Source organism: Staurois parvus, unplaced genomic scaffold (genome assembly GCF_062004578.1).
Source record: "Staurois parvus isolate SC_StPar_1 unplaced genomic scaffold, SC_StPar_1.0 ptg000605l, whole genome shotgun sequence".
Lineage (NCBI taxonomy): Eukaryota > Metazoa > Chordata > Amphibia > Anura > Ranidae > Staurois > Staurois parvus.
In genome coordinates this window covers 66,438-91,145 of record NW_028318401.1, presented here as the reverse complement: position 1 = coordinate 91,145, position 24,708 = coordinate 66,438, and the positions used below count along the sequence as shown (strand labels likewise).

Sequence of the window (24,708 nt, the reverse complement as noted above, 5' to 3'; positions counted from 1 at the left end):
GTCTGCCAAGGGCTCCAGCGGGTTAAGAGTCTGATGTGAGGGAGCCCAGGGATCCCTGAGGGATGGATGGACAGATGAGCAAAGTCAGAGTCAAACAAGCTGGGTCGGTAACTAGCGGATCGGTGAGGTACAAGACGATATGCAAAGGATAGTCGGGTCACACGCAGGGTCAATACCAAAAGATCAGATCTATAAGGGAACATCCAGGAGCAGAGTCAGGCAAGCCAAGGGGTCAGGACAGGAGAAGGCAACAAGGTCAGACAATCCAAATCAGAAGTACTCACGAACAGGAAACAGGATACAAAAGACCATTCGGCAACAAGCATCTGTGCAGGGCTGGCTTAAGTAGCCAGCCCTGCACCTGACAGTCGCCGCCTAGGTCCCAATGCCTGCCTAGTACTGTCAAGACGACGGATGCGCCTGGGTCCTAGTGCCCCGCTACCTGTACGTCTTGACAGATGCCTACGCATGTGTAGACCCATGCGTCGCGATGGTCCCTGACACATACATTGTCAGGTCATTCCTCCCTACTGATCCTCCTACAGATACATACATTGTCGGGTCATTCATCCCTACTGATCAGCCTACAGATATATACATTGTCAGGTCATTCATCCCTACTGATCAGCCTACAGATACATACATTGTCGGGTCATTCATCCCTACTGATCACCCTACAGATACGTACATTGTCGGGTCATTCATCCCTACTGATCACCCTACAGATACATACATTGTCGGGTCATACATCCCTACTGATCCTCCTACAGATACATACATTGTCAGGTCATTCATCCCTACTGATCACCCTACAGATACATACATTTTGTGCTAAAAGAAAATAAACAGTCTCTTCCCCATTGTCCCATTCTTCTGATCTCTTTCCAGCTCTGTGTAATAAGTCATATTCGACAATACTGAAGATGGATCCAGAGAAGACATTTTATGATATTGGGGATACAGTGACAGTAAATTGTCCGGTTGGATATCACAATCCCTACCCCTCTGTACAATGTGTGAAGAGTAGAGTCTACATTGGGTGGGATAATCCTCCACAATGTGAAGGTGAGTAGTAAACCTCAATATACAGACTACAGGAACCCAGATCAACCAATCAGCAGCCACCTCTCTTTGGTGTGACTCATCTAAACTGATGTAACATAAAACCTGATTGGTGCATTGCCCTCTACACCTCATTCCTGTCTGTACGGCCTTATTACATACATAGCCCTGTATATTAGATACACTTTGTATAGTGAACATGGGAATACTGGATGCTGTCCAACTCAATCTCCATCTATCATTGTAATCAGAACCGATATCAGCGAACCCCATGGGGGGGGATGTGATTATACATCACACTTAATGCTGATATCATCTACAATCTTCCCATGGAGACTTCCCTGACTTCTCTTCAAAGTGTCAATAACTGCGTGATGGAAAATACACGTTGCTGCTAAAACCAACAGAAAAAAACGTATCTACTATCTACGTATTTAATGAATAAAATGAAATGAATCAGATTGGGGCGCTTCTGCTGTATGTAAGCCAAGATAATTGTACAAGAAAATAATCAGTTCCTCTGTGCATGCTGTCGCTGAGACTGTCCCTGAAAATCAGACTGTTCTGTAACACCGTGTGCAGCTTTAAGGCGTCCCCCAAGCCTGTAGTTTAACCCCTCGGCTACCAGAGGATTCCCCCCCTTTCTGAACAGACCATTTTTTGCGTTACTGACAATTGTGCAGTCATGCAACGCTGCTCCCAAATAAATTTACATCCTTTTTTTCCCACAAATTGAGCTTTCTGTCGGTGGTATTTGATCACCTGTGCATTTTTTATTTTTTGCTCTATAAAAAAAAATCTATTTTTGACTATTTACTATTAAACATGTCCATTAAAAAATGTATTCTGCTCCATGTCTTTGTTAAAGAAAAAAATCCCAATACGTGTAAATTAATTGTTTTACGTGAATGTTATAGCGTTTACAAATGGCAGTATACAGTAGATACTGGAATTTTTTATTTTTTTTTACTAGTAATGGCGGCGATCTACAACTTATAGTGGGACTGCGGCGGGCATTCTGGCACTGGGGGGGACTGTCTTGGTGTCGCTGACATCCCCAGTGACACCAATACAGTGTTCAGTGCTAAAAAAAGCACTGACACTGTACTAATAACACTGGGCAGGAAGGGGTTAACATGAGGGATGATCAAAGGGTTAACTGTGTGCTCCCAGCACACTCCCAGTGTGTTACTAGGGGGCGTTGTGTTGGTGCTTCACTGTAAGCACACTGCTTTGGATGGCTGTGCTTAGCCAACAGGGAGGAGGGCTGTTAGTAAACAAAGCAGTCTTCCTCCGCATCAAAGATGCTCGATAATTACTTGGCGGGGCCTGGTGACTGACAGCCGAGGCCACAAATAATGGCGCGGGTAGGCCGCGCGTGCATTATACTGATCACCCTACAGACACATACATTGTGTCAGGGCTCTGTCCTCAGCAGAGGTGTTAGCAGACCTGGCACTCCTGCCAGTACCTTGCATTGCCCCAGAAGTTCACATCGGCTCAAATTTGGCACCAAACAGCCTTTATAAGGAAGCCCTGCACTACTCTCAGGTGCTGGTTGATCTCTGGCTCCCTAGTACCTTGTTCCTGTGATCTGTGATTTCCTGATACTGACTCGGTTTGCTCTTGGACCTGTCTGTTCTGTTTAACCCCGACTTGACCCGGCTTGTCTAACGGATCTTCTCTCCTGCTCTCTGTGTATGACCTCGGCTATCCCCTTTGACTACGTCTGCTCCGATCCCTACCTGGCACCCAACCTTGGCTCGAACTGCTTATCCTGTGATCCTCTGTTTTCTGGAAGACCTGCATACCTCGCACAGGTGCCCCTGCCTGCAGACCCCATCTCAGCGCATCAGGCGTGCTCCTGGGTGGACCACCAAACAAGCACTCCCGCAGATGTCCTGTGCTACTCTGGGCCTGACTCCTGCTGTCTCACCTTCAGGGGAGTCTAGAACTTAGCCGCAAGGGAAGCCTTCTCTCCAGTGGCCTCTGTTACCAGGTAAGTGATAGTATCAACCAGCCAATATGTTTGAGGCCGAGAGAGGCGCTTCCGTAATAGAGGCCCTATGCCAACAGATGATGGCTCTCATGCAAGCAGTTAAAGATCTGCAGGAAGGATACTTCCAGCTGGAAACACGCCTTCATTCACTTACTACTTCCACAACTTCTGCAGACCAGAGTCCGTTGGTAAGTCCGAGCCCTATAGTCACACCAGCCAGTCTGCCTCCTACCGCTATACCTGCTGTGGTATTATCACCTCCAGAGCCCAGGGTCCACATCCCTGAACGCTTCCTTGGGGACCAACGCAAATTCTGAGCCTTTAAAAACACATGCAAGCTGTATTTTGCATTGCAACCAAGGACCTTCTCACTAGAGGTGGCTAAAGTAGGATTCATCATCTCTTCTGTTTGACGAACCACAATCATAGGCACACAGCTTACTAGAACAAAAGAACCAGGCACTCAACTCTGTGATCACATTTTTTGAAGCCATGGCGGCTCTCTATGATGATCCCCAGAGGACCTCCACTGCTGAGTCCGCCCTCCAACGGCCTATGGAGGACTACATTGTGGAATTCCGCAAATGGTTAGCCGACACCGGGTGGAACGATGCAGCACTAAAATACCAGTTCCGTCTGGGCCTGTCTGAATCCATTAAGGATGAACTAGCTATGTGTAAACTCCCTGGAGGACCTGATCCAGCTCACTACCCAATTAGATCGACGGCTACGGGAAAGACGTTCCGAACGTACCCAGTCCTCTCGCCCTATGTGAGTTCTGCCAAAGTTTCCAAGACCAATGGCTCATGTCCCTATTCCTCCGCCCATCGGCACCTCGGAAGTAGAACCCATGCAAATTTGCCTTCTCCGACCCGCTTTAACTCCAGAGGAAAGAGCACGCAGACTGCAAGGCAACCTATGTCTCTACTGCGGGGCCATGGGCCATTTCTTTTGCAACTGCCCTGTGCAACCAAGTTCAGTCAACCTCATCCTTCGTATCTCCAGTTATCCGGAACCCTAACCACCCATGTAATTCTACCCATGTCATTACAGGTGGCTGGAAGGGAAGTCAAGTTGCTGGCAATCATTGATTCAGGGGCCTGTAGCTGCTTCTCGAACATCAACCTTGCCAAGAACCTAGAAATTGCACTGCTTCCTAAGAAACAAAGGCTGGATTTATTACTGGCAGACGGCACCACCCCTAGTTCAGGACCCGTTACCCAGGAAATCATTCCCATCCTAGCGATAACAGATTCCGGCAACCAGGAATTCATCCGCTTCGATGTCCTTAGATCCCCTATGTTCCCAGCCATCCTAGGAATACTTTGATTGCAAGCCCACAACCCACAAATTGACTGTTCCAGGAAAGAAATGACCTTCCCATCGAGTTACTGCCTTCAACACTGCAGCAGCTCCACACCCTCGAATGTCCCTGTGTGCCTCTCAGTTTGGCCTACTTCAGATTCCAGGCAATCCATTCCCTCGGCCTACCACAGTTTCCTGGACATGTTAAATAAGAAAAAGGCAGACACTTTGCCTTCTCATCGATCCTATGACTGCCCTATTGAACTGCTTCCAGGGGCAGAAATACCGTTTGGACAAATTTTCCCATTGTCCGAACTGGAGCTGGAAGCCCTTCGGCAATATATTGACGAGAACCTTGCCAAAGGATTCATCCGCCCTTCTTCCTCCCCTTCCAGGGCAGGTATTTTCTTTGTTGAGAAGAAGGATCAATCTTTCCGACCCTGCAACGACTATAGAGAGCTCAACAAGATCACCATTAAGAATCGGTACCCACTCCCTGTCATTCCCGAGTTATTTCAGAGGTTCCAGACAGCCCAAGTGTTCACTAAACTAGATTTATGAGGGGCCTACAATTTAGTTCACATTAGGGAAGACGATGAGTGGAAAACTGCCTTCAGAACACGCTTTGGGTACTTCGAGTACCTGGTGATGCTGCTTGGATTATGCAACACCCCTGCGACATTCCAACACTTCATAAACAACATCTTCAGGGAATACCTCAATCTCTTCTTGATCGTCTACCTGGACGACATCTTAATTTTCTTGAACTCTCTGGAAATCCACCGAGACCATGTTAAGAAGGTACTGACTACACTGAGGACGCATGGCCTGTCCGCTAAGGTGGAGAAGTGCGAGTTTGAGAAACAGTCTATCCAGTTCCTGGGGCTCGTCATCTCCACTGAAGGAATCTCCATGGATCCTCAGAAAATCTCCGCCATCTTGAAGTGGCTTGCACCTACTGACAAGAAAAGGGTCTAAAGATTTGTGGGCTTTGCCAACTTCTATCGAAAGTTTATCCAAGGCTTTTCAACCAATATTGCCTCAATTACTCAACTCACCCGCCAGCATGCACATTTTTTCTGGAGCCCAGAAGCACAAATAGCCTTCAAGCAACTAAAGAAGCAATTTACATTGGCTTCTGTGTTACACCACCCGGAACCAACACTTCCCTTCATCCTGGAGGTGGACGCATCGAAGGTGGCTACAGGAGCCGTGCTCTCGCAACGCTAAGGTACTAAAGCCTTGCTCCATCCGGTAGCCTTTTGTTCCAGGAAACTAAGCCAAGCGGAAAAGCACTACGACAGGTGACAAGGAACTTCTGGCAAAATGGCCTTCGAAGAATGGAGGTACCTTTTGGAAGGAGCTAGTCACCCGATTATGATCTTCACAGATCAAAAGAATCTATAATATTTAAGATCCGCCAAATGCCTAAGACCCCGGCAAGCTAGATGGGCCCTATATTTCTCCAGGTTTAATTTTCACATCACCTACCACCAAGGAACCAAGAATAGGAAGGCAGATGCTTTATCACGTATGTTCCCGGATTCAGTTGAACCCTCGCCCTCCAACACCATCCTGTCTGCCCAAAATTTTTTGCTAATCCAACCCAGTCTAAGATCATCGATTGAACAGACTCGTTAAGGAGGCAGAATGGCTTTCTGTGGCACCAGGATAAGATCTTTAGGGTAGGAGGTAAGATCCCAGGTATTCAGGACATTCCACGACCATCAACTTGCTGGACACTTCGGGGCCCGTAAAACTATGTGACTAGTCTAAAGGTCTGCATACTATGCCTACGCAGCAAGGGAGACAAAACCAAGCCATGGGGGCTACTGAGACTCCTGCCCATTCCTAATCGCCCCTGGGAAATGATTGCAATGGACTTCATTGTGGACGTGCCACCCTCTGAGGGGGTTACTACCATCCTAGTGGTGATAGATTGGCTATCCAAAATGGCCCACTTCCTGCCAATGATAGGTACCCCGTCTGTGTCTGAGACAGCACATGCCTTTATCAAGGAGATTGTGAGGCTACACGGACTACCCAGCAATATTGTTTCTGACCGAGGGGTGCAATTTACTTCCAGGTTCTGGAGAGCCCTGTGCAAAACCCTGAAAGTGGAACTCTGCCTATCATCTGCTTACCACCCTCAAAGTAATGGCCAAACAGAGCGGACGAACCAAACTTTAGAGCGATATCTACAATGTTCACCATTTCCCAGGATGACTGGACGTACCTACTGTCGTTGGCAGAATTTGCTTACAACAATTCTATCCATTCTGCTACGAATCTGTCGCTATTCTGGGCTAATTATGGATTCCACCCTTCCTGCCTTCTTGATACTATACTCGAAGCCTCAGTACCCGCAGTACAGGACAGACTTATCAGGATAAAGGACAACTATCGAGCTCTCCAAGAGTCCATACAACGATCGCAAACAGACTATAAAAAGTACTATGACAAGAAATGAAGGGGAAATCCTGCTCTAAAGGTCAGAGACAAGGTTTGGTTGGTTGGTCCAAATCAAACATGAAATCAACCCAGTAGCATATGAACTATCCCTTCCGGAGTCATACAGGATTCATTCAGTCTTCCATGTCTCCCTGCTCAAGCCAGCTGTTCATGACCCATTTCCAGGAAGAATGGAACCACCTCTACCACCAATAACAGTTGGAGAGGAGGCAGAATACGAGGTAGAATCAATCCTGAACTGCAGGAAATGGGGGAGACAAATCCCATTCTTGGTTAAATGGAATGGGTATCCTCCTGAAGAAAGCTCTTGGGAACCAAAGGACAACGTACATGCCCCCAAACTTCTCCAAGAGTTCTATTCCAAATACCCAGACAAGGCGACCCAAGTAGGCATCCGGAGGCTGCCCTTTGGGGGGGGGGGGTGGCACTGTCAGGGCTCTGTCCTCGGCAGAGGTGTTAGGAGACCTGGCACCCCTGCCAGTACCTTGCATGGCCGCAGAAGTTCACATCGGCTCAAATTTGGCCAAACGGCCTTAAAAGGAAGCTCTGCACTACTCTCAGGTGCTGGTTGATCTCTGGCTCCCCAGTACCTTTGTTCCCTTGCTATCTTGACTTGTGATTTCCTTGCTCCTGGACCTGTCTGCTCTGTTTAACCCCGACCTAACCCCGACTTGTCTAACGGATCTTCTCTCCTGCTCTCTGTGTATGAGCTTGGCAATCCCTTTTGACTACGTCTGCTCCAATCCCCACCTGGCACCCGACCTTGGGTCAAACTGGTTATCCTATGATCCTCTGTTTTCTGGAAGACCTGCATACCACGCACAGGCGCTCCCTGCCTGCAGACCCCATCTCAGCACATCAGCCGTGTTCCTGGGTGGACCACCAAATAAGCACTCCCGCAGGCGTCCTGTGCTACTCTGGGCCTGACTCCTGCTGTCCCACCTTCAGGGGAGTCTGGAACTTAGCTGCAAGGGAAACCCTCTCTCCATTGGCCTTTGTCACCAGGTACGTGATACATTGCCAGGTCATTCATCCCTACTGATCCTCCTACAGATACATAGATTGTCAAGTCATTCCTCCCTACTGATCCTCATACAGATATATACATTGTCAGGTCATTCATCCTTACTGATCACCCTACAGATACATATATTGTCAGGTCATTCATCTCTACTGATCACCCTACAGATACGTACATTGCCAGGTCATTCATCTCTACTGATCACCCTACAGATACACACATTGTCAGGTCATTGATCCCTACTGATCACCCTACAGATACGTACATTGTCAGGTCATTCGTCCCTACTGATCACCCTACAGATACGTATATTGCCAGGTCATTCATCCCTACTGATCACCCTACAGATACACACATTGTCAGGTCATTCGTCCCTACTGATAATCCTACAGATACATACATTGTCAGGTCATTCATCCCTACTGATCCTCCTACAGATACATACATTGTCAGGTCATTCATTCTTACTGATCCTCCTACAGATACATACATTGTCAGGTCATTCATCCCTACTGATCCTCCTACAGATACGTACATTGTCAGGTCATTCGTCCCCACTGATCCTCCTGCTGATACTTACATTGTCAGGTCATTCGTCCCTACTGATCCTCCTACAGATACATACATTGTCAGGTCATTCATCCCTACTGATCCTCCTACAGATACATACATTGTCAGGTCATTCATCCCTACTGATCCTCCTACAGATACATACATTGTCAGGTCATTCATTCTTACTGATCCTCCTACAGATACAGATCTGTGCTAAAAGAAAATAAATAAACGTTTTCCTATTGTCCCATTCTTCTAATTTATTTACAGCTCTGTGTAGGAAGCCGGAGGAGACAATACTGAAGATGGATCCAGAGAAGACATTCTATGATATTGGGGATACAGTGACAGTAAATTGTCCAGTAGGATATTTTGTTTCCTACCCCTCTGTACAATGTGAGAAGATTGGAACCTCCATTAGGTGGGATAATCGTCCAGAATGTATAGGTGAGTAGTAAACCTCAATATACAGACTGCAGGAACCCAGATCAACCAATCAGCAGCCACCTCTCTTTGATGTGACTCATCTAAACTGATGTAACATCTGATTGGTGCATTGCCCTCTACACCTCATTCCTGTCTGTACGGCCTTATTACATACATAGCCCTGTATATTAGATACACTTTGTATAGTGAACATGGGAATACTGGATGCTGTCCAACTCGATCTCCATCTATCATTGTAATCAGAACCGATATCAGCGAACCCCATGGGGGGGGCGATGTGATTATACTTCACACTTAATGCTGATATCATCTACAATCTTCCCATGGAGACTTCCCTGACTTCTCTTCAAAGTGTCAATAACTGCTTGATCTGATTATACATCACAGTTATTATTATTATACAGGATTTACAGCGCCAACAGTTTGCTCAGTGCTTTACAATATAAAGGGAGACAATACAGCAACAATACAAGAGGGATAGGAGGGTGCTGCTCCTTGGAGCTTACAATCCAAGAGGGAGAGGCTGGTGGTTCAAAAGGTAATAACTGCAGGGGATGAACTGACGGGAGGAATAGTAGATTTGGTTATTACCTGAAGGCAGGATAGGCTTCTCTGAAGAGATAGGTTTTCAGAGATCACCTGAAAGTGTGCAGAGTAGGCGATAGCCTGATAGATTGGAGTAGAGAGTTCCAGAGGATGGGTGAGGCTCTGGAGAAGTCCTGGAGATGAGCATGGGAAGAGGAGACAAGGGCGCTAGAGAGCAGGAGGTCGTGCGAGGAGCGGAGAGGACGGTTTGGGTGATATTTGAAGAAAAGATTAGTGATGTAATTTGGAGCAGAGTTATAAATGGCTTTATATGTTATTATTGTTTTGAATTTTATCTGTTGGGCAATGCGAAGACAGTGGAGGGATTGGCAGAGAGGAATGGCAGATATGGAATGGTTCGTAAGGTGGATGAGTCTGGCTGCAGCATTTATGATAGACTGAAGAGGGGATAAGTTGCTTAGTGGTTTCTAAGGTTAGGAACGGGTGTATCTTGGAGATGTTGCATAGATGAAGTCTACAAGATTTGGACAATGATTGGATTTGGGGCTGAAAGGACAGATGGGAGTCTAGGATTACACCTAGTACCCTGGAATGAGGGGAGGGACTGATGGTTGTGGTATTGATCTTGATGGAGAACTCAGGGGAGGGGGAATGGGCTGGAGGGAATACTAAGAGCTCAGTTTTGTAAAGATTGAGTTTGAGGAAGTGGCGTGACCTCCATGCCGATATGTCGCTTGGTAGGTTAGTAATGCGAGAGGAGACTGAAGGGGTGAGGTGAGGGGTAGAAAGATAGATTTGTGTGTCATCAGCATATAGATGGTACTTAAAGCCATGGGAGTTTATCAAGTGACCAAGGGAGGAGGTGTAGATGGAGAAGAGAAGGGGTCCAAGAACGGAACCTTGAGGGACCCCTACAGAAAGAGGAAGTTTTGTAGAGGAGACAGAGTTATAGGTTACGCTTAAGGAGATCTGCGATAAGTAGGAGGAGAACCAGGATAAAGCAGAGTCTTGGAGGCCAAGAGAGTTTAGTTGGGGTGGTCAACCGTATCAAAAGCCACAAAAAGGTCAAATAGTAAGAGTATGGAGTAGTGGCCATTGGTCTTGGCAGTTAGTAGATCATTCGTGAGTTTTAGTAGGGCAGTTTCAGTGGAGTGGTGTGAGCGAAAGCCAGACTGTAAAGGGTCAAGAAGGTTGTTGTCGGTGAGGTAGGAGCTCAGGCAATTGTAGACTAAGCGTTCTAAGAGTTTCAAGGTAAACGGGGGCAGGGAGATGGGTCTTAAGTTGTTCAGGTTGGTGGGGTCCAGGGATGGTTTTTTTAAGTAAGGGAGTGATGTGTGCATGCTTTAGAGGGGAAGGGAAGGCACCATTAGAGAGGGAGAGATTGAAGATGTGAGTGAGCATAGTATGGAAGAACAGGGTGACAGTAGTAGTTGTGAGGGGACAGGATCCAGGGGGCAGGTAGTGAGACGGGCTTCTGAGAAAACTTTAGTGACCTCTTCGGTAGTAGGAAGGTCAAAAAAGGAAAGTGTCAATGAAGGTTTAGTATAAGGCGTGCTAAGTGAGATGGATGTCTACCCCCCCCCCCTCCTAGATTGTAAGCTGGAAAGAGTAGGGCCCTCTTACCCCTTGTGTACTGTTTGATGTTACTGTTCTGTTTCATGTATTGTCCCCCCCTCTATTGTACAGCGCTGAGCAAACCCTTTGGCGCTATATAAACTCGATAAATAAATAAATAATAAATAAATGTCTGTGCAGTGGCGATACCCCTATGAATTGCATCAATCTTGTTTTTGAAATGATTTGCAATCTCGTAAGCAGTGAATGAGGTACTGGGTGGAGGTGAAGAAAGTAGAGAGTTAAAAGTAAAGAAGAGACGACGAGGACTGGATGACAAGCTATTGATGAGAGTGACAAAGTAGGCTTCTTTGGCAGAATGGAGGGAGGATTTGTATGTTAAGAAAGCAGATTTATATAGTGTGAAAGCTTGCTGAGATTTTGTTTTACACCACAATCACTCCAGCGCACAACTATTTCTCTTAAGATTTCTGGGGTCGTCAGTCTGCCACGGTTGTAATGGTCAGGGCCTAATACTTCGTGTAGTTAGAGGAGCAGTGGATGAAAGCAAACTGTTGTATACAGCAGTGGCCAGGTCAGGGCAGGACAGGGGAGAGATTCTGTCATAGAGGCGGTCAGTTGCACAGTGGAAAAAGAAGGGTTCAAGTTTTGAAGGTTTCTGTGGGTAATTGTTTGCTGTTTGGAGGGATAGGTGTTTGAAGACGAGGACACTGTGAAGGTGATGAGATTTTGAGTAGAAAGAGGAAAGGGGGTGTTTGTGAGGTTGTAGGAAGTGCAAAGATGGGAGAAAAGAAGGTCTAATGTATTCCCATCAGAGTGAGTGGAGGACTGTGTCCATTGTGTTAAGGCAAAAGACGAGGTTGGGTTGAAGAGTTGGGATGTAGCCGGGTTGTTCACATATTGGGATGTAGCTGGATTGTTCACATTAATGGGGATGTTAAAATCTCCAAGAATGATAGTGGGTATTTCAGAGGAGAGAAAGTAGGGTAGCCAGGCAGAAAACTCATCAAGAAAGCGGGACACCGGTCCAGGAGGATGGTAGATCACTGCAATCCTCAGAGAAATGGGAGAAAACAGCCAAATGCAGTTAGTCTCGAAAGAGGAGAAGGATAGGGAGGGAGGGTTAGGGAGGACTTGAAAGGTACTCAGTAGGGACAGAAGCAAACCAACTCCACCTTCTTTCCGACCACTGGTTCTGGGTGAGTGGGTCCAGAGAAGGCCTCCATAGGAAAGTTCTGCTGGAGAAGCAGAATTTGCTGCTTGAAGCCAGGTTTCTGTAATTGCTGGTAGGTTAAGGAAGTGGAAGACAAAAAGGTCATGGACAGAGGTGAGTATTCCAGAGCGGGTATTCCAGAGTGCACATGAAAAAGGGAGTGTGGTTTTTAGGAGCACGGGGACTGGGATTAAATTGAGTGGATTGTGGCTATTCCTGGAGGAAGGAGGGTGCCTGGTGTGGGGGTGAGATACTGGAGGACCAGGGTTTGGGGAGATATCCCTAGAGGTTAGGAGAATAAGGAGGGTGAGGAAAGTAAGGTGGGAGCAGGATGTATATAAGTGCACATGCCTTCCTGTCCTGATGTTTGGGTCAGCAGGAGAATGAAGTATCAGCAGGAGGTGATGAGAGCAGTAGTAGGGAGATTTTAGCAGTCAGGGTGAGATGTATAAGCTTTGGGGTAGAGCAGAGGGGTAAAGAGATGAGATTTTGAGAACACAGGATAGTAATATGAAAAGGAGGAGTAGAGGGGCATATTAAAAAGGTAGATGGAGTGGGAATCAAACTTGTAGGAGATGTTTCCCAGGGTGTTTGCTTGCAGTCCATCCAGCATGCAGTAGAGTTCTTTGTTGTATGTTCTTGCTGTTTGAGTTATCCTGCTCTCGTCAAACTGCTGTGTTCAACTGCTGCTTCACACTTCAGCAGAAAATGCACTCACGCAGGAAAAATGTGACTGTGCCCCCCCCCCCCCCCCGTCTGTGACCTCCACCATAAGTTGGTCTAAATTTATAGGGAGATGATCAAATGAGCAACTCTTGTTAGCCCCAATTAGGAACTGCTAAGGATCACATGAATTAGGGGTTGGTCAAAACCAGACCAGCCACACAGACACAGGCAAAAGTCATAAAAATCTATTGATTCTCTGATCACAGAAAGGCAAAAGGAGGTAAGAATCAATCACCACAAACAGACAAAAAGATATAGACTAATTATCCTGAGTTTTGCCAAAAGTCAATGCGTTGAAGAGAGACAGTTTAAGATGGAGATGAGACAGTAGCAATTACCCTAAGTTAGCAGAAAGTCAATGCGTTGCAGGGAGACAGTTTAAGATGGAGATGAGACAGTAGCAATTACCCTAAGTTAGCAGAAAGTCAATGCGTTGCAGGGAGACAGTTTAAGGTGGAGATGAGACAGTGGCATTTACTGTGTTCCAGGCAATCTGAAGGCTTCCTCTCAGCTTGAGTTTGACTCTGGCTTGAAGTTTCCCAGGAAGATCCCCTCTGGATTTTGCCTTGGGTGTTGCAACTTTGGGAACAAGTCTATGGCTCCTCGATGAGTGAGAATCATCCAGGACTTCTTAAGGCTTCTCCTAAGACTTGGAAGGTTTAACAGCACTTCCAATCTGGGTCAGTCTCCAGCTGGCAAAAGTTAATGCTGATATCTTCTACAATCTTCCCATGGAGGCTTCCCTGACTTCTCTTCAAAGTGTCAATAACTGCTTGATGGAAAAATACACTTTGCTGCTAAAACCACCAAAAAAATATTATCTACATTGAATAAAATGAAATGCATCAGATTGGGGCGCTTCTGCTGTATGTAACCCAAGATAATTGTACAAGAAAACAATCAATTACTCTGTGCATGTTGTCACTGAGACTGTCCCTGAAAATCGGACTGTTCTGTAACTCTGTGTGCAGCTTTAAGGTGTCCCCCATGCCTGGAGTCTAAAGGATTTGTGTATATTCAATGTTGTCCTCAAAGCCACATGAGAAGGACCCCGGACCTACTAGACGTGTGTAAGCCGTTTTGTTCCCAATCAAAATTCAGACTAAATTTTCATTACTGGGAGATTCAGATGTATCAGAATTTCCAAATGACAATAGTAACAAATTTAGGTTGAAGATATATTTAATTGGGGAAAAAAAAAATCGGGGGTTCAGGCCACAGAAAGAAAATTAGGGAGTGAAAAAGTGGGGGATAAAAGATAAAGAGAAATTCTTTACAACAACTGCAACAAATCTATTGTTTTGTGTAGGTATGGAGGGCAGCTAAAGCAATCCAGCACCAAGATCACAGTTCTCACAAGTAACTTCTGCCTATCAGACAAAGCAACTGTCCCCTACTCTCGAGGAGAGGGTAGACAATACAACCAGAAGTGTCAAAGTAGATATTCGTAAGAGAAAGGGATAGAATAGATAGAGAGAAGAAGAGAGGAAGAAGAGAGGAAGAAGAGAGGAAGAAGAGAGGAAGAAGGGAGGAAGAAGGAAGGAAGAAGAGAGGAAGAAGGGAGGAAGAAGGAAGGAAGAAGAGAGGAAGAAGGAAGGAAGAAGGAAGGAAGAAGGAAGGAAGAAGGAAGGAAGAAGGAAGGAAGGAAGAAGAAAGAAGAGAGAAGAAGAAAGAAGAGAGAAGAAGTAAGAAGAGAGAAGAAGAAAGAAGAGAGAAGAAGAAAGAAGAGAGAAGAAGAAAGAAGAGAGAAGAAGAAGGAAGAGAGAAGAAGAAGGAAGAAGGAAGGAAGAGAGAAGAAGGAAGGAAGAGAGAAGAAGGAAGGAAGAGAGAAGAAGGAAGGAAGAGAGAAGAAGGAAGGAAGAGAGAAGGAAGAGAGAAGAAGGAAGGAAGAAGAAAGAAGAGAGAAGAAGAAAGAAGAGAGAAGAAGAAAGAAGAGAGAAGAAGAAAGAAAAGAGAAGAAGAAGGAAGAAGAAAGAAGAGAGAAGAAAGAAGGAAGAAGAAGAAGAGAGAGAGAGAGAGAGAGAGAGAGAGAGAGAGAAAAATGGGGTGGATTGGCAGTATTAGACCCGAGGACTCCCAAATGCAATTGAACGGGCCAGTAAAAACCAGTAATGAAACGTCTCAGTAACTAAAGGAGGTATGGAGAAAACCTAAATGGAGAGATAAGGATGGAGCAAAGCACCTCCTGGAGGACCAGTATTCAGCTCAGTCCCCATCAACGAGGAAGTGGGGTACGGAGTTTTTCGGATGAGGAGTCATGTAACCGGACAGACTATCATTTATTATGTTTTTCCCAGTTGTCTGTTTCCTTAGCCTAGCCTAAATCTCCATCTATCATTGTAATCAGGATGTCAAGGTTTTCCTGCAGTTTCCTGTTTGTGAAATTCTTTTACAAAGAATTTTATTATAGAATAGATAGGAACAGAGAATCAGCCAAAAAACAGATGGATTGACCAACAGGAAAAAGACATACAAGGTATTCGATAAATATTACAGAATATGCACTGATGGAGAGACATAGAAATAAACTGCCTATTTAAGTGCCATGTACAGAAAAAGAGAAAAAAAGGGAAAAAACAATAAGTTGCAAAAATGGTAAACATTTAGAGGCCAATGACAATATAAACTCTAAGGACAAATTGTCACTATATCAGCATACAGAAAGTGAAGAAGATATGAGATGGAGCCTCTCTGAATGCAGATAGGTATTCCACACGCAGGGCTCTCAATGGAGTCCAGCATTAGGATATAGTATTGCTGGTGCGGCACTCAAAACAATAATCACAATCAGTACAAATAGCATAAAAACAGACTATACAAAAGGAAAGAAAGGAACGAAGAGTAAGGAGATGAAAACAAAAACAAAAAGGGCTCCAGGGGCATTGCAACAGAAAAAAAAAAAAAACTAAATTGTAAATTTTATATCAACAAAAGGGACTGGTCGAATCTCGATGGTTGGGCTATATTCAGACAGGGATGCCATGTCTGCAGGAATTTTGTGTGGGTGTCTAACAGTATAGCCGTCAGTTTTTTGTTAACCATTATGAAGTTCATCTGGTTTTTGACAGCCTCGAAGCTGAGGAGGGGAGTCTTCCAAGCCCTCGCGATCGTCAGCTTGGTAGTCATGAATAGGTGCGATGCCAGCTGCCGTTCGGGATGAGGTAGGCCCACTAATGGTTTAAATAAAAGCGCTTCATACGGGTTGCGCTTAATGTCTGTGTGAAACATAGTGCGGAGGAGGGCATAAACTCTGATCCACGATCTGCAAACCTTGGGGCAAGTCCACCAAATATGGACCATAGTACTTATTTGTTGACAGCCCCGAAAGCAAGTCGGGAAATATGTAGGGATAAAATGAGCCAGACGATCAGGCATGTAATACCATCTATAAAGAACCTTATAGGCATTTTCTAGAATAACATTCCTAGAGCATTTAGATAATGCTTGGGTCATGGTCCGCCAATCCTGTTGATCCAGAATGCCCCGGAGTTCCGACTGCCAATGCTGATAAGAACGGACCGGAGGAGTTCTATAAGAAATAATGGAAGAGTAAACCAGAGAGATTAAGCCCGGAGCATGGGGTCTATGTCTACATTGACTTTCAAAGGGGGACAACCTGTAGGGTCCCGAGTGCATCCGCATTAAGGTATTGATAAAGTGGTGGAGTTGAAGGTAGCCAAAATGTTCCCGCAATGGGATATCATAAGAGGAGCGCAGAGTTTCAAAGGTGAGTATTCGAGTGGGAGATAGCATCGAATGTACATCATGGAAGCCATTTGCTTGCCACCAAGCAAACTGTCCAGGATTATCATGACCTGGAGGGAATAATGGGTTATGTAGCAAACATAGCAACGGTAGGTGGGCAGAGATGAGGCCAGCAGAATATTTAATAGAATCCCAAAGACAAAGTGTTTAGCATCAGCGTCGGACTAAGGGATGAATGTTGATAAGTAGAAGGAAGCCACTGCAAAGAAGAGAGTGGTATTGGGTGGGAGTCCATCAAGTCTATAGTAGCCCACAAGGGAAAATGGTGAGATGCATGGAGATGGGCTAAGGGGGCAATATTGGCCGCCAGATAGTAAAACTGAAGATTTGGGACAGATAACCCACCCACGCTCTTATGAGCAAATAAAATTTGTTTATTAATTCTGGGTCGAGAAGAACCCCAAATGAAAGACAGGAGTTTTCGCTGATGAATACGCAATATATGCAAGGGAACCGAAGAAGAGACAGAACCCAAGTTTAGCTGAAAATATGCTTGGGATTTGCGCTGTAGTTCCACCTGAATCTCCTTTAGCAAAAGTAGGGAGTCATTCATAATCCAAGAGGAGTAGGCTGGCTTACAGAGGAGAGATCGACAAACCACCAAAATGGGGTCATGATCAGACCATGAAACTGTGAGAATAGAGACGGAGCGAACCAAAGGGAGATGTTTGCGCAACACAAAAGTGTGGTCAATTCTAGAATGAGAATGATGAGGGTGAGAGTAGTAAGTATAATCTTTCCCCCGGGGGTGGAATTCACGCCATAGATCTACCAGGTCATGGGTACCTAACGTACAGGAGAAGGATTTTGCCGACGTGGAATAATTAGAATTCTCTGCAGGGTATTTATCTAGAGAGGGATTTAATTCTAAGTTGGAATCTCCCGCCATCAAAAGGGTACCCCGTTGATGTATAGCAGATGAGGGAGCAGATATGTGATAGAAAGGGTCCAGGTTTGACATTGGGAGCGTAGTAGGACATTATTGTGACATCTATACCCTGAATCGTGCCCTGTAATAAAAGATACCTGCCACTGGGGTCAGCAATACGCTTCACACAAACAAATGGGGTTTTGCTGTGAAAAGCAACAAGAACTCTCCTTTGTTTAGTAGGGCTAGTAGCCTGAAATACCTGAGGGTAGCGTGCATCAAAATATTTTGGGGCGGAGGTAGTTGAGAAATGAGTTCCCTGCAGACAAGCAATATCTACATGGCGAGCCCGGGGAAACTTAAATATCTTTACCCGTTTTTGCGGAGAGTTCGTTCCCTGAACATTCAAAGATAACCAGTTCAACGACATGGCGATCGGAAGGGAAAAAGATCAGATCCGCTATGATCCCCGAGAGCCCTGAAAAAAACATTATAAAAACACAAAACAAACAAGACAAGGGACAAAGAAAAGAAGGAAGAAAACAAGAAACCATCTGGTACATGAGTAATATTCATGTGAAACAGTAAGATTAGTACAAGCATCATAATAATCAACTGTGGGTGATATACCCACAAAGAGGCTGGGTAGCTGGCAGGACACCAATCCAGACCACTAGCCAGTTCGGAGGGGGACACAATAGTCCACCGGAACAACTCGACTTAGTGAAGACAAGAAAATACTAAGCAAACAACTTAGGCTAATATACCCACGAATAAGTGGTCTATAAGTGACTCGTAAGGCAACAGGAATCTCAGTCGGCTAGAACCTCAAAAATGAGGAAACTCCAAAATAACTGGAGGAGTGAGACCGCTCACGGGCCTGCCCAGTGAACAGAGTCACACCCGCGGCCTGAGATCCACCGCTAGTTCTGCCTATCAACAATAACATATATAGAAGCATCTATACAGAACTAACATGGTTATTTAGGCATTGGCTGCAGCTAAAAAAGTGCTACATGGCATAGCTGCATAGGAACACCTGCGGGCAGTGTCGCCCGCATCTCAAGAAGTAAAAAAAAAAACAAATGTGAATACCCAACCGGACACAGAATGTCATCTCGCAGAAACTTCCTGGAAACGCTGGGCCTGTAAAGATAGAAGAGCCTGAGATCTACTCTGGCTTGGAGGAGATGATTTACGTGAAGACTGGGAGCCCCGCGGGCCCGTGGAAACTGTAGCCTCCTCAGTCTGGGAGCGTGGTAATTCCAGTTTCAGTTTCTGAAAGTGGCGGCGAAGATCCGCAGGTGAAGAAGCTTGGAACTGATGACTTTGAAAGGAGAAAGAGAGCTTGAAAGGAAAGCCCCATCTGTATTTGATATCAGCTGATTGTAGAATCTGAAGGTAGGGTCACAGGGTACGACGTTTTGCAATCGTGACTGGAGACAAATCCGCAAACAGCTGAATGGAGTTACCCTGAAATTCCAGAGCTGGATGATTCTGAGCCGCCTGTAGTAGACGCTCTTTGGTGCGGTAAAAGTGGAATTTAATGATTACGTCCCTGGGAGGGCCCTCTGAGGGTTTAGGAGATAAAGCTCTATGGATACGGTCAAATTCCAGTCGCTCCAAGGGGATCTCAGGAGCCAGTTCCTGGAAGAAAACGGTAGCTGTACCCTGTAGATCAGTGATTACCTCAGGAACCCCGCGGATGCGGAGGTTGTCTCTGCGGACCCTATTCTCAGCATCTTCCAATTTATCTTTTAAAGTGTCCAGCTCAGCATGCAGATCATCCACCTCCTGTTCATGACCCTCCAAGACTGTAGTCGCCAGATCCATACGTTGTTCTAATTGATGGGCACGGTGACCCAATTCTTTTAGGCCTCTTACCAGATCAGAAGATAATTTATGAGCGGCAACTGTGATCCCCTCCCGCACTATGGTGCGGAATTTGTGTAGCAAGGCTTCAGGGTTTTGTTCAAGGGGGCCGGTCAGTCCCGAGGGGAATTGCTGCTGACTATCGCCATCCGACTCCGGATCCCCAGTAAGCTGCATGACATCATCAGGCTCTGGGGGGCTGGGCGTTATCTTGGCAGTGTGGCTATACAGAGGAGATTGCTGCTGGGCCTGGTGTTTGGGTTTGGTGTGTGGGGTACGATGCATTTTTAGGCGAAGCCCAGGTATTTCACAAGCACCTACAACCGGTTGAAATTATACGCAGGGGTGTAGAAGCCCTATTGCCGAGGTAGATGTTCCGGTGGTGCAGGGAGATCAAATGGTCATCTTCCCTGGCTAAGCGTGCGTGTCCCCCAGCGGGGTTGTGTTTACATAAGAACTATTGCTGCGGAGCACCTCATGCAACCCGCCATAGACTTTAAATTGTAGAACAGATTGTCACAATGGAGGGGGAGGGGTAGGTATAGGCTGAAATCGTAACTGTAACAATACCTTCCTTAGGGTGATGAAGTCCCAGGCATAGAGAGCGTAGGCCCCAGGATCACAGCATCTGGTGGGGCGTGTGGATCTGCGACAGCCAGGCCAGGTGGACGGCAGCAATGAAGGCCCGCCAGAGGGCCAGTTCACCCCCTAAAGAAAGGGGGCAGATGGGATAGGCCTCCAGGCCTGTCGGGGGCCGCTCATCCACCACGGTGGGCCTCCAGGCCCTATTACAAAATGCACAGTCCTGGCATGATCCCCGGAGCCAATGTAGAGGCTAGGGGGCCCCACACAGACTGCCCCAGGACAGGGCCCGATAGCAGGGGGCCGGGGGGTGGGGATGTGGCGTCTCGCTCCTGCCGCAACAGCGGGAAAGACCGCGGCCTGTCGCAAACAATCGGAGTTCCGCGGGAGGGACAAAAGCACCCAGCACCCCTCCTCGAGTGTCAGGCAGGGGCCGCAGGACCTCTGGTGGCCTTTTAGAGCCCGCTACCGCCCAGATGGCGGCGGATTATACTGTAGGGCGCCAGAGCTCTCGATCAACCAGCCGCCCCAGTCGCCATCTTGGACACTCCCCCCCCATTTGTGAAATTCTATCATCCTTACAACAGTAGTTCTGCTATCAGAAAAAAACAAAACAGGGCGCACTCTCCTCGTGCATTAACACAATAACCAAAAATTTATTAAAAAGATGCAAAAACATACTCACAAGCCATAAAAGGTCATAAAAATAGAAACAAGAAGTCAAAGGTGCCAATCGTGGACAGCATGCGTCCTTGGGTAAAGTGCTAACGTGTTTCGGAAGTCAAACTCCTTTCCCGAGGACGAATGCTGTCCACGATTGGCACCTTTGACTTCTTGTCTCTATTTTCATGACCGTTTATGGCTTGTGAGTATGTTTTTGAATCTTTTTAATACATTTTTGGTTTTTGCGTTAATGCACAAGGAGAGTGCGCCCTGTTTTGTTTTTTTCTGCTAGTATCAAGATTCCCCAATCTATCAAGGGCGGCACCTCTGCAATTGTACGATTCCATGCCGCAAGAGAGATTTGAGCACTGGATTCTGGTTACTGTTAGTGGTTCTGCTAGACCTGTGATTCCATTCACATGTGCTGCTGGCTTCTGTGTTCTCCTATGGGCGTCGCCTGCTCTGCTGTAGATTTCTATCCATTTCCCTTCCATCACTTTCTGGCCCGCTTCCCAGTCTGCTTCCCTGTGTAGAGGACATGCTCATTGCAGCCCACATTGCCTGAGTAACTTCCTAGTTTCTCCGTGCTCCTGCTTTCCTAGGTATTACCTGAATCCCATGTCCGACTTCCTGTGTACACACCCCGGTTTCATCTACCGCAGTGGTCTCCAAACTACAGCCCGGGGACCGGATGCGGCCCTTTGCTTGCTCTTATCCTTGGGGCACTTTTTCTCCCACTGATACAAGACCCTATTCCTCTCACTGACACCAACAAGGGGGCATAATTCCTGCTACTGATATCAACAACAGACACTATTCCTCCCATTGACACCTACGATGGCGCAGTATTCCTCCTATTGACACCTACGATGGCGCAGTATTCCTCCTATTGACACCTACGATGGCGCAGTATTCCTCCTATTGACACCTACGATGGTGCAGTATTCCTCCCATTGACACCTACGATGGCGCAGTATTCCTCCTATTGACACCAATGATGGGGCACTATTCCTCTAATTGAAACAAACTATGAGGCACTATTCCTCCCACTGACACCAACAATGGGGCTCTATTCTTCCCACTGACCCCAACGATGAGGAAACTATTTCTCCAACTTACACCAAGAATAGGGCACTATTACTCCCATTGACACCTACGATGGGGTACTATTCCTCCCATTGACACCAATGATGGAGCACTACTCCTCCTATTGACACCAATGATGGAGCACTACTCCTCCCATTGACACCTACGATGGGGCATTATTCCTCCCATTGACACTTATGATGGGGCACTTATCCTTCCACTGACTCCTATGATGGGGCACTATTCCTCCCACTGACATCTATGATGGGGCACTATTCCTCCCACTGATACCAATGATGGGGCACTATTTCTCCCACTGATACCAATGATGGGGCACTATTCCTCCCACTGACACCAATGATGGGGCACTATTCCTCCCACTGATACCAATGATGGGGCACTATTTCTCCCACTGATACCAATGATGGAGCACTATTCCTCCCACTGACACCATTGATGGGGCACTAACCCTCCCATTGACACCTATGATGGGGCACTATTCCTCCCATTTACAACAACAATTGGGCACTATTCCTCTCACTGAAACAAACCATGAGGTACTATTCCTTCGACTGACACTAACAATGGGGCTCAATTCTTCCCACTGACACCAACGATGAGGACACTATTTCTCCAACTTACACCAAGAATAGGGCACTATTCCTCCCTCTAATGCCAAAGATGCATTGTTTACTCCCAATAGCGCAGGATAATTTCTACTCCCAATGGCTACAGTCCAGCCCCCCTTAAGTCTGAAAGCCAGTAAACCGGCCCTTTTTTATAAAGTTTGGAGACCCCTGGTCTACTGGTTTTACTTGCCTGTTGTGTGCCCATACCTCGGCTCGTTTCCTGCCATCTGTACTCTGCACATATGAGTGGTCTCTGCATCTGGGCATGCCTGGGAACCATGGCTGGATCTAGGGGGGTTCAAGGGTGTGCTATGCCCCCCAGATTTCAGTCACCCCCCCCCCCCAAAGCCAACATTCGCCCTCCTCCACACTGGAGATTGTGCCTTGCTGCTGAACCATTGCTTCAGACAGGTGGATTTCCCCTGTCTGTGCCGCTTTGTATATACAATGAGGTGGGGAGGTGACCTATAACACTCCCCAGTCATCTAATCTGCTTAGGTTGTCCCACGAGGATCTACAATGACTCCCAAGGCAGCCAGAGTTGGTGGGTGGAGCTGGAGGTGTGGCTGCCTCCACTCCCCCTCGCAGACCCCTTTACTGAGGTTAATCTAGCAGCTGAAGAAGAGCAAAGTGGAGGAGAAAACAGCAGCCTGCAAGTCTTTGATTGCAAATCATGAGGTAACACCATGACAACACATACTGCCCTAGCCTAATACTCTACTACCCTAACCTAACCTGCCACTATACTGACCCCTATCCTCTGCCCTGCAGATCCCTGTACACTGCCTTACAAGCTAATGGTCTCTGTGCATTGCCCTATAATCTTATGGCTCTATCTCTGCCCTGGTGACCCTCTGTACACTGCCTTGCTGACCTAATATCCTCTTCCCCCCTGACATTTTTTACTGCACCCCCACATCAGACAGGCTAGATGCAGCCCTGCTGGGAACTATGACCTGGTTCCAGTCTTCTGCAAGTTCCACTAACCTGCCACTATACTGCGCTAACCTGCCTCTGTACTACCCTAACCTTCCACTATACTGCCACTTTATCACCCACTCTGACCTGCCACTACACTGCCATAACCTGCCACTACGCTTCCCTAACCCGCCACTACACTGCACTAACCTGCCACAACACTGCTGTCAGGGCCTGGACTTGAACCTGGGACTTCTACTGTGTCAGGCAGTAACTCTTCTCACTGAGCTACCTGAGATGCTGGACAACACTCTGCCTGATCTATTGGACAATCCTGCCTTGTTCCTTGTTTTCTGTTGAACCTTGAACTTCTTGATCCTCCCATGAACTTCCTGATAAAAGCCATGTCTCTGCACTTCCTGGTTGCCAGATTATTGTGCTTTCCAGCCAATATCCCGCTTGTCTCTCCTGCTGCCGTCTACACCTTCGCTACCGACCTTTGGCTTGTTCCTGGACTACGATTTTGCCTCATCCTCATCTACTACCGTTTGTGACCGACCCTTGGCTTGTTGACTGACTCCGCTTCTGCTTGATCCTTAACTTGTTCGATCTGCTACTGGTTTCCGGTTTGTTCATTCCCTGATGGGGTGATCCTGAGATCTGCGACCTGGTACCAACATGCAGCCAAATCCATCTCCACCATTAGGAGCTCTGGTGAAAACCGGTTAGTGCTTAGACCTCTTACCTCAGGTGAGCCTGCGTCATTCCCAGGGTGACCTGCCTGTGTATCTATCCTGCTGGTTTCAGGTAAGCCTTAGCACTGCTACAGCAACTGGTCTCTGAACCTGACCCAGACCGTGACAACTGTACTAACCTGCCACTGTAATACCCTAACCTTCCACTATACTGCCCTAACCTGTCACTGTACTGCCCTAACCTGCCACTGTACTGCCCTAACCTGCCACTGTACTGCCCTAACGTGCCACTGTACTGCCCTAACCTGTCACTGTACTGCCCTAACCTGCCACTGTACTGCCCTAACCTGCCACTGTACTGCCCTAACGTGCCACTGTACTGCCCTAACGTGCCACTGTACTGCCCTAACCTGCCACTGTACTACCCTAACCTGTCACTGTACTGCCCTAACCTGCCACTGTAATGTCCTAACGTGCCACTGTACTGCCCTAACCTGTCACTGTACTACCCTAACCTGTCACTGTACTACCCTAACCTGCCACTATACTGCCCTAACCTGCCACTATACTGCCCTAACCTGCCACTGTGCTACCCTAACCTGCCACTATACTACCCTAACCTGCCACTATACTGCCCTAACCTGCCACTGTACTGCCCTAACCTGCCACTATACTGCCCTAACCTGCCACTGTACTGCCCTAACCTGCCACT

The 24,708-nt window shown here is 46.8% G+C and overlaps 1 protein-coding gene across 2 annotated transcripts in view; it reads left to right on the top strand.

Moving 5' to 3' along the window:
• LOC149449727 (complement factor H-like) overlaps positions 1-24,708 on the top strand; it is a 169,447-nt gene that overhangs the window by 88,831 nt on the left and 55,908 nt on the right. For both annotated transcript variants that reach the window (XM_089692804.1, XM_089692805.1), the window contains exons 10-11: positions 889-1,065; positions 8,682-8,858. In XM_089692804.1, the coding sequence (XP_089548930.1) occupies positions 889-1,065; positions 8,682-8,858 (354 nt within the window). The remainder of the gene's footprint in view (positions 1-888; positions 1,066-8,681; positions 8,859-24,708) is intronic.